The following is a 10,558-nucleotide window of genomic DNA, read 5'->3' as shown; positions in this document are numbered from 1 at the left end:
ATAGATTAGATCCAAGTAGGAAACTTGACACAAAGAGTTAGACAGCATTTAGGGCAGAGAGACTACCATTTTGACAATGATAGCTGAAAATGGTCACTCTGGGCAAGAATTAGGAGTGAAAAATGGGATAAAGTGCTATGCATGATATCACTTCCGTAACAATATTGCATCACAATTGACTATAAAGAAAAAAAAGAGAGAGACAAGAAAATATCTGCCATAAAGTTAGGTAGGGGATGATTTAGGGGAGGGAATAGGATGAGACACTAGGGACATAGGTGGCAGCAAAAGTGCAGCAAAAGAAATGGTTGTTGGATATTGTGATAAAAAGTATTTATGAACAAATTTGTGTCTCAGGTGATACACAAAAACTATCTCAGGCATTCATTTCAACATATTTCAAATATAAATGAAATTGCTCAGGGACAGTTAATAGCAAAAAATAATCTCAGTATATTTTGAAAATCTCTAGCATATTAATATCTCCTTAGTCTTTCTACAAAGTACATGTGATATAGCTGTTTGTAAATATACCAATGCAAATTTAACTATATGGAAGAAGAAAAATTGACAACTTGAATTTACAAAATTTATATGTTATGAGAGAGACGTGTGGCATGATAAATACTAAGTGTGTTGTCATTGTTTACTAAGAAAATGCAAATCAGTGTGACAGTTGATATCATTTCACACCTGCAAGTGTAAAGTTCACAAAAATAGAAACCTTCATTTATGGTTGATTAGAATATAAATTGGTACACCCTTTATAAAAAACAGAATTAAGATTTACAAAATTATTTTAAGCCTTGAAATTCTTTCACTATTTATTGAAAGAACTTTGAATGAGTACCATCTTTTTAGAATTATCTCACTTACTACATTGATAAATAAACCATTGATTATAAAATTAGCAAATAAAAGCTCAGTTTATTAATCACAATATTAAAAAGGCGATTTGTAATGTTTAACATTAGCTTAAATCACAGTTATTAGTGGTCACAAATTTAAATTTAAACTAATCCTTCTAATCTCTATTTTCATATAAAAGTGGACGTAAATCCTTGTTCTTAAGATTTGCAATCCAAGGACTAAGATACAACATGTACAAAATATTCTCAAGTATGATGCCCAGTACTGATTCCAGGATTTTCGTATGGCCCTCTAAAGATCAAAGACTTCAGGGAGTGCTCCCAGACCATAGTTATGAGTAATCCCTGAACAAAGACTGAGTGTGGTTCCCAAATTCTAAGAATAAACAAAATAATTAAAATCTCTTTTTGGGGGGAGGAGTCACAACCTGCAAAGCTCAGGGTCTAATCCTGGCTCTATGCTCAGAAATCACCCCCGGGGGATGCCGCGATTGGAACCACTGTCCTTCCTCATGCAAGACAAATGCCTTAACGCTGTGCTATCTCTCTGGCCCATAATTACAATCTTATTGAACTAGATAAGTTGATTTTATTTGTCTAGTTTATCTACTAATTAGGGATAGTTATCAGCATTTTCTAATCTATATTATAAAATTAATTACATTATGATTTTCCTAATATAAACTTGAAGTGTAAAATATTATCAACATTTAGCATTTCTCTTCTCTATTTATAAAATCCTAAAATTCTTTTCAGAATTAAAGAGTAAAACACAGTTCAACAAGGTACAATTATTAGTATAATCATAATTTATTGCATTTTTGGCATGTTGATTTTTCTCTATTTTTGAAATATGTACAATTAATCTAGTTAAAAAAGAATAATCTTGACAGAAAAAGGAATAACAATTTCAGATAATTAAATTTCATAACATTAAAAAATACAATACAGAAAATAGTCATAATGTTCTAGAATATATTTAATAATGGATATTTTACTTTCTTAATGTAGTTCCAAATAGATATAACTAGTATTAGTTTAATTATATGATTATATATAATTTATAATTTAACAATATTTCAACACATTTAACCTGAAATACCTGATTATAAAAGTTAGATTTCATATCCATATAAAACAGGTTAAATTTTTTCCAATAGCATATATTTCTTCAAAGACAAAAAGAAATTTAATACACATCTATTTTATCCCTTTTCCCACTAAATAAAGTGTCCTATCAAAAAACAAAAAGAACCCCAGTGATTCAGATGATTTGTATAGCCTATAGAGCATTACCTTGAGTACAGATGAGCATGGAGGGTTCAGTTCCCAAAACCATCTATGGTCCCCAATGTCCACTAAAATGAGATCCTCAATACTGTGCCAGGAACAAGTCCTTAGCACCTCAGAATGTGACCCCATATGAAAAAAGAAATAGAGAAAAAATACACCTGCACATTATTACTGAACCAGATTGTTTCCCTTCAACCAAATTTACTTGAATATGTCATTTGAACAGTTAGAATTTTCTAGAAGAATAATGCTTTGTCCAAATAATTGATTTAATGAAAATGTATAATATTGGACAAGATTAGGTAGGGTATTTGCCTTCAGAAAAGACCAAGGCTCAACTCCTCACACCACATACAGAATACTGCCAAGTGTGGGTTCAAAAATTGGAAAATAAAAACTACCAGAAAATAAACATGGTTTTAAATAGCTAAAACAATGTTAATGAATTTTAATATTAAATTAAAAAATCAAAATCACATAATTGCTGAAAAATAGATTTTAGAGTATGATAACAAAGAATTCCCTACATTTTATTCTTTTAATGTTACATTGATACCTTCATTTACTGGAAAAATACATAACCTTTTGGATAGTATCTTTAAAGGCTTTCTTCACTTGCTGATTTCTCAAGGTGTAGATAAATGGATTCATCATAGGAGCAACAGAAGTATTCAGAATAGCTACTCCTTTATTCAATGATGTCTTTTCCTTAGCAGATGGGTTGGCATACATGAATAAACAGCTTCCATAGGATATGGATATGACAATCATGTGTGAGGAACATGTAGAAAATGCCTTTTTTCTTTGACTGACTGAAGGCAGTTTCAGAATAGTCTTTATGATGAATATGTAGGATATGATTATTAATGCCAATGTGAAAAGCAGAATCACTAATGCAGAGAAAAAGCCAATCACTTCTAAGAGCCTTGTATCTGAACAAGATAATTGTAAAAGAGGGAAATAGTCACAAGTAAAATGATCAATGACATTGGAACCACAGTAATCTAACTGAAGAAAAAGAATAACCAGTGGAAAGATATTTAAGAATCCTATCAACCAAGCAAAAAAGACAAGTATAATGCAAAGCTTCCTGTTCATGATAGTTGTATAATGAAGGGGTTTGCAGATAGCTACATAACGATCATAGGACATGGTGGTAAGAAGATAAAATTCAGTTATGCCCATGAAGATGAAGAAAAATAGCTGAGCTGTACAACTGTTATAGGAAATTGTTTTGTCTTTGGTGATTATTGTGCCTAGAAATCTAGGAATGCAGACCGTTGTAAAGGAAATTTCTAATACAGAGAAGTTTCTGAGGAAGAAATACATAGGTGTCTGTAGATGAGAGTCCACCAAGGTAAGAGTGATAATGGTCAAATTTCCTGTGATACTTAATATATATGTGATAAATAAAAAGAGAAAAATCACAATCTGAATCTCTGGATCATCTGATAACCCTAGAAGAATGAATTCTGTGGGTACTGTGTGATTTTTCATTGCCTTCCTTTTCTTCCTCTTTACATAAGTTAATACATGTGTTCCCTATAAAACAGAAAAAAGAGGATTGAGTGTAGATAATATGTTTTATGTACCTACTATGATAAATTATTTATCAAATATAATATAAAGGTTTTTATTCATTATCTCCAATTTATCTAAATTTTATTCTCCTGAATACAAGATGCAAGTATTAATTTTAGCTAGTCTCTGTTTTTTGAGAATAAACTATGATGTGTGTATTAACTTCTATATATTCTGTTAATAAATAACTTTTGTAGAAGTTATAAATATTCTTATTGATTTTTAGAAAAATAATTTCAAATATTTTTCTTAAATCATATATACCATCTTTGTAAAATATTTATTCTATTATATAACTTATTTAGGAAAATTCTTATAGCAAAGTTTCATTATGTATGCTCTATTTGGGAGTCACCTACATCTCAGTTGTTGGTGCATAATTTGTCCTCATTTACATTAAGGAACTCTCTTGCTCTCTATACTCTTATATTTCCTAAATAAGTGGTTTTTAAAGACTGAGAGTGCAGGGTTTAAGATACTTGCATTGCAGGCAGATGACCTGGTTCAGTCCCGAGTATTGTACCCCCCCCCCCACACACACACACTCATACACAGAATAATATTTCAGAGACACAAAATTACCTTAAAACTGAATCAGTAGAGACAAAACAAATACTGCAATGCATGTTAAGTGAAACTAAATTACACAATACTTATTGTTAAAACCTCTGAGGTGAAAGCAATATAGTTTTGTTTAACATTTTGGTTTTGTTCTTTCCCACCACTTTCCAATGTCTATATTACTGTCCTGTGTGGAAAATATTGCAAGTCATTAAAACCAATTTTCCTGTAAAATGTACTTTAGCATTTCAAATATTTTACATGTTTCAATTTTGCCCTAATAGTTCACCCTACTCTAGCATTCATAAGTCAGAAAACAGCAGGAAAAGCAGAAATCGATGACAAGTTGATACATAATTGAGATTGAGATAAATAATTGAAACGAAAGAATTAAGTATTCTGGGAGCAAATGCGTGTTAGTTTATAATAAAGATCTTGAAATCTATGCATAACTTAAAATATACTGAAGACTATATAGAAAGATTTGGTTAAATATAGAATAAATAGGAAAACTGTTTTCTTTCCTCGGAAATTAAAATACTAATTGATTGTATACAGATCACTTTTTTTTTGTTTATTTGTTTTTGGGACACACCCCTGGTTATGCACTCAGAATTCGCTCCTGGCTTGGGGGACCTTATGGGATGCGGGGGGCGGGGGAGCGGGGTTCAAACCGCGGTTCTCCCCATGCCAGTGCCAGCACGGCAGATGCCTTACCACTCCGCGCCACCACTCTGGCTCCAATATACAGATTACTTTTTATACTCTAAGCAAAAGAGCATTAAACCAATACATTTTTAAGTTGCGCCAAAGCTAATGTGACCAGTTTATATGCTCTTCAAATGTATAGATATTCCTCTTAATTAACCAATATATGTTGCTAGGAGATTGTTGCTATTTCTATTTATGCTTGATGATTTGTTCTTTCTTTTTGTCATATACCAAGACCTCTTTTTCCACCTAAAACCTTTCTCTTAAGGTCTCAATAAATATGAAATATTACTTTTTTAATTTTTCTTTGTATTATAAACATTCTAGTGATAAAATAGTAGCATCCATGTATTGATTAAGAAAATATATGCAGATACTTTCAATTTATATGTAAAAGCTTCTACAAGACTATGAAGATTTTCTTTCTACTAAGTAAAAAAGGAACTTTTGAGGGATAAAGATACAAAAACAATTTACAATGTACACATTCATATAGACTATTATTTGTCTACTTAAAAATGTCCGATTCATGCTACTATGCTGTTACAAAAAAGTGATTTCAACTGACTTATTGTCTTACCTTCATGTCAAAAAGAAAAGAGTTGTTAGCAAATGATCTAAATGTAAATAATATTTAAGCTTATCTACATATTTTATTTTGAAACAAAATACATAATTTTGGAACTTCACAAGGTTAAATAAAGATAAATACTTTATTACTTTAGGATGTATAAGTGTGTAACCATAAAAAAGTTCTCTTACATTCTCTCCTGTTACTTTCTTAAATGGTCTCTCATGTCATTTTTCTATATCTTATAAAAAGAAGAAATAAAAACAATTATTTTTATTTGATAATAAAAATATCTATGATGAGTCAATTCATACAAAGTACAGTTTAATTTTTTGCAATATCATTTTATATAAACAAATTGATAGTTAAATATTGACAAAAAAGCAGAAGTTATATCAGAAAGGAAATGTCTTTTTTGTGATAATTTCTATGATAGACTACCATTTAAAGTTATATTATATAAATGAATAATTAAAGTCTTACTCTATTCATGCTTTAGGAGTCCAATGTCTGATGGTAAAATCTTTAGTTTAAAAACCTTCATAATATATACAGTTATAATATACAGAATTACTTTTGGTGTTACTTGGTTTAGTCTTAGATTTTAAAGTCTGAGTTCTTAAATATTTGTAAAATTTTAGAATTGTTAACTGAATTATGAATTATTTTTATTTATATAATACTCTCAGTTTGATTTTGTTGAATTAATTTTTCTATGTCTCTCAAGATAGCATTTGTTTTAGTTACTAAATTATAATATTTAACAATATTCTTAATTTTTTATTATAATTATACAATTAATTTATTGATTGTAATGAAATTCATTCTTGCTTTATATATTTTAATGAAGTTCATGTTTAAACTCAAGCACTATTGACTATTAGTAATATTCCATTTCCCCCTTTTATAACTATAAAACATTTATTTGGGGGCTGGAGAGATAGCATGGAGGTAAAGCGTTTGCCTTTCATGCAAGAGGTCATCGGTTCGAATCCCAGCGTCCCATATGGTCCCCTGTGCCTGCCAGGAGCAATTTCTGAGCATGGAGCCAGGAGTAACCCCTGAGCACTGCCGGGTGTGACCCAAAAACCACAAAAAAAAAAAAAAACATTTATTTAAAAAATTTTTGCATTTGCTTAAATATTTTAAGTACTTCCTAATTCTGCAAATATATATTTATAAAATCTAAAGTTGTATTAGATTTCAGAGATTGTTATATGTAACTACTTTGAAAAATATAGGATAAGATATGTTCACCAATATTTATTTCAAAGAAATGTAACAGATATATCTAGCTATGCATTTTTTGGTAGTCCAGGAAAATTCATTAAGCAGAGTGCAAAGGAGAGACATCATTAAAAGTTACAGGTATATCAATGATATAGTTCTGATAATATCAAGAAGAAAATAAGTATGTGAAATATTGACTAAATGAGGCAAAGATATAATCAACACATATTTAGTATTTGAAATTTGCTTGAGGATTTTATTTTCTTATGATGAAACAAAGAGTACATATTTTTCTCCTGTAATCACAAAAGTATTTTGAGGGTAGGATGGATTGCTTTAATTTTGGCACCCTAAAGAAGTGTTAATATAACGAAGTGATAGAAAATAGTGTTAAATAACAAAACAATAAACTAGTAAGTTTTATAACCTTATTTTATTTTAGGCAATGCTAACTCTTTATGTATGCTATCATTTATTAAAATTGAAAAATTAAAACAGTAATAAAACTAGCTAGGAAAGATTGGATCTAAAATCTCTTCCAGCATAAAACTGTAGGATGTGCTATTAAATTTTCATTCAGTAAAGAGTAAACTCTGATCAAACCTCAGAGGGGGCACAAAAAAAAAACCAGAAAAACAAAACAAAACAAACAAAAACAAAAAACAAAACAAAATCAAAACAAACAAAAAAAAGAGTAAACCCAGAGATAATTGCTTTCTGAAAAAAATTTAAGTATGACAGCCTAAAGTATATGTACCTAAATTTTATAATGTTTGATAAAAAATTCAAATGAATAACAATTCTAAATAATTTAGTCAACCTGATGAAAATTTGAGTAAAAGACAATACTTAGTGCTGAGAAAATAAATTTTTCATTGGTTTCAACTTAGCAGTCTTACTTCTATTCTCATTAAAAATGAAATACATCAACTGTTTGAAACAAAAAGAAAATGGAGCAAGCAAGATAGTAAAGCGGGATGGGCACTTCCCTTCGATGTGACTGACCAAGGTTCAATTTTCAGCATGTCTGGAGCTCACCAGGAGGTATTCCTGATACAGCCTGATATAAGTCCTGAACATTATCAGGTGTGTCCCCATGCAAAAAAAAACCATGAATTTAAAATAACATTAATTTTTAGGTTAAACATTCACTTTGGTTAAATAAATCTAGCACAAAGCTGCAGAGTTACTTTGAGTTTTTAATACACTTGCAGATAACTGACTTCAGTTTTCATTCCTCCTTTGCAGAGCAAATGGTCCCCAGGCAGTTTCAGAAGTAATCCCTAATCACAGAGCCAGGAGTAATCCCTGACCATTACTGGTTATGACCCCAAAACAAAACAGAAGTAAAAGAAAAAAAAAGTAAAGAAATCAGTATTTTTCAATTGTTAATTATCTTCTCGATTTATATGCTCTTTATTTGCATAGATTAAATATAGTGAAGAAAAAAGTATGAAATAGTTGAAACTTTCTGGACATTATTTCTATATGTTTATAAGTTACATAAAACACATGCTGTTTTATCCATTCTACATGCCTGAGATACATTGTAGTAGCTCCACTGAGCAAACACACAAGTTTCTCAGAATGAGAGATGTCATCCCTTCTTTGCAGGTGCACTGAAATGATTCAAGGTAGCAATAGTTGACTCTGGTGCTATAAGGTAGCATTTTCTGATTTCTAGTTTGTTGTTATTTTTATGTTGTTAAAGTTGTTTTGCTTAAAGAAGGTAGATTTCCAGAGCAATGATAAAATTGTCTTTTGTTTTGCTTTTTTCGTCTTTACTTTTTTTTTCTGAATAGGAAACATTAAAGCAGAAAAAACAAGTTTGGAAATTTCTAAAATATACTGATAAGGACAAAGAAAATAAAGAGTAAACTCTATTTTTTTAAAATAGCTATTGACATTTCTACCTTGACATTTCAAAGAACTAGGAATTTAGTTTCCATATGACCCAGCAGTAGACTATAACCTAGGACCACAGAAATACAATGCAGAAAAGATCTCTGCTTGCATGTTTTCATTGCAACTCTCTTCACAATAAACAGAATGGCAACAGATAAATTTGAAGACCTGGTTTAAAGAACAATGGAAAAAAAACAATAAAATTAGTTGTTAGATTATTTATTACTTCATTTTAATTACCTTCTAATTATTTTATTTAAATTACTTTATTTACTTACTTATTTTATTTAAAACACCATGTTTTACAAGGTGGTTCATAACTTTTTTCATAATTACAAAAGTGTTCATGTCTCAGTTTCAGTTATACAATGTAAACACCCTTCACCAGTGCATATTTCCCACCACCAGTTTCCCTCCCATCATCCTGTGCCCTCTCACCTATCTACCTCTGTGGCAGACATTTTTCTACTCCCTTTCTCTTTCTCTCTTTTTCTCTCATTCTCTCTCTTCCCTTTTATCTTTTTTAGACACTGTGATTTGCAATATTGTTAATAAGGTGTATCATGCATTTTTTTTCAGCACCCAGTTCTTATCAAGAGCAATCATCTCCTACCCCAACTATCATTGTCACAGTGACCCCTTATCTGCTCTAACAGTACTGCCCACTATTTGTGGCAATCTTCATAACATGGACTGGTCTTTCTGTTCCTTGTCTCTTTTTTCTCTGGATATTAGTACTAAATCCTCTTTAATTTATATTACATAAATGAGTACAAATACTCAATGTCTGTCCATCTCCCTCTGACTCATTTCACTCAGCATAATACTCTCTATATCTGTCCATATATAAGCAAATTTCCTGACTTCATTATTCAAACAATTGCATAGTATTCCATTGTGTAGATGCACAATTGTTTCTTTATATACTCAACTGTTTTTGGACAGTTGAGTTGTTTTGTTTTCGGATTCTGTTTATTGTGAAGAGAGTTGCAATGAAAACATTGTGTTTCTGTAGTCCTAGGTTATATTCTATTGCTGGGTCATATGGAAACTGAATTTCTAGTTCTTTGAGGAATATCTGAATTATTTTCTAAGAAGGCTGGATTAGTCACCATTCTATCAGCAGTAAATGGGAATCCCTTTCTTCATATATCCATACCAGGACTTTTGTTCTTGCTCTTTTCTCTATGTTGTGAGATTATATTTTCATTATTGTTTTGATTTCTGCCTCTCAACTAATAATGATGTGGAGCATTTTTTTCATTCACCTTTTGCTCATCTGTGATTTATCTTTGAGGAAATGTCTGTGCATTTCTTTTCTCAATCTTCAAATGGGGTTAGGCTGTTTTATTCTTGCTAAGCTCAAGGTTTGTGGAGGCCTATGATAGAATGCTACACAATGGTCAACCTCATTTTGTGCCCACTGAGGGAACTCAGAACCTAGGTGTGGTACCAGAGCCCTTACCCAGAAACAGAAGGTTTAGGTGTTTCTCTTATCTCTATACATGCAACTTCTGGGATTCTATTTATCAGGGAAATAAAACAGCCCAGTGGAACTTCTGAGAGTGTACCTCTACCTATTTAACTTCTTTAGCTGCACTTAAGAGGTGTCAGCACTGGACATATGCTCAAGAAACAACAAACTCATCTGTTCAGACATACAACTCAGTCATGGCACATTCAAGGAGCCAATGTATCCAGAAAGTTGGGCCTGTGACATCACTATAGGGTGAAGAAGGGAATTGACAAATCAGTACAAGTGTATTTCAAATGTCCAGGACTGCACTGATGTACCTTCCTAGCCTCCTTATTTCTGTTGTGGAGAGTATCTCCAGAC

General features: G+C 31.1%; 1 protein-coding gene across 1 annotated transcript; it reads right to left on the bottom strand.

Annotated features, from left to right (window-relative positions):
* Window positions 1-2,720: 2,720 nt before the first annotated feature.
* LOC126022582 (olfactory receptor 6C3-like) lies at window positions 2,721-3,659 on the bottom strand. The gene has a single exon (XM_049783551.1). The coding sequence runs from the start codon at window positions 3,657-3,659 to the stop codon at window positions 2,721-2,723; it is 939 nt and encodes a 312-aa protein (XP_049639508.1).
* Between the last annotated feature and the right edge of the window lie 6,899 nt (window positions 3,660-10,558).

This window comes from Suncus etruscus, chromosome 11 (genome assembly GCF_024139225.1).
Source record: "Suncus etruscus isolate mSunEtr1 chromosome 11, mSunEtr1.pri.cur, whole genome shotgun sequence".
In the NCBI taxonomy this organism is placed as follows: domain Eukaryota; kingdom Metazoa; phylum Chordata; class Mammalia; order Eulipotyphla; family Soricidae; genus Suncus; species Suncus etruscus.
The sequence above is the reverse complement of the archived record's forward strand: the minus strand, read 5'-3'. Positions and strand labels throughout refer to the sequence as shown.

Excerpts from the sequence above, each read along its gene's own strand:
- LOC126022582 (XM_049783551.1), bottom strand. The coding sequence starts at position 3,659 with ATGAAAAATCACACAGTACCCACAGAATTCATTCTTCTAGGGTTATCA.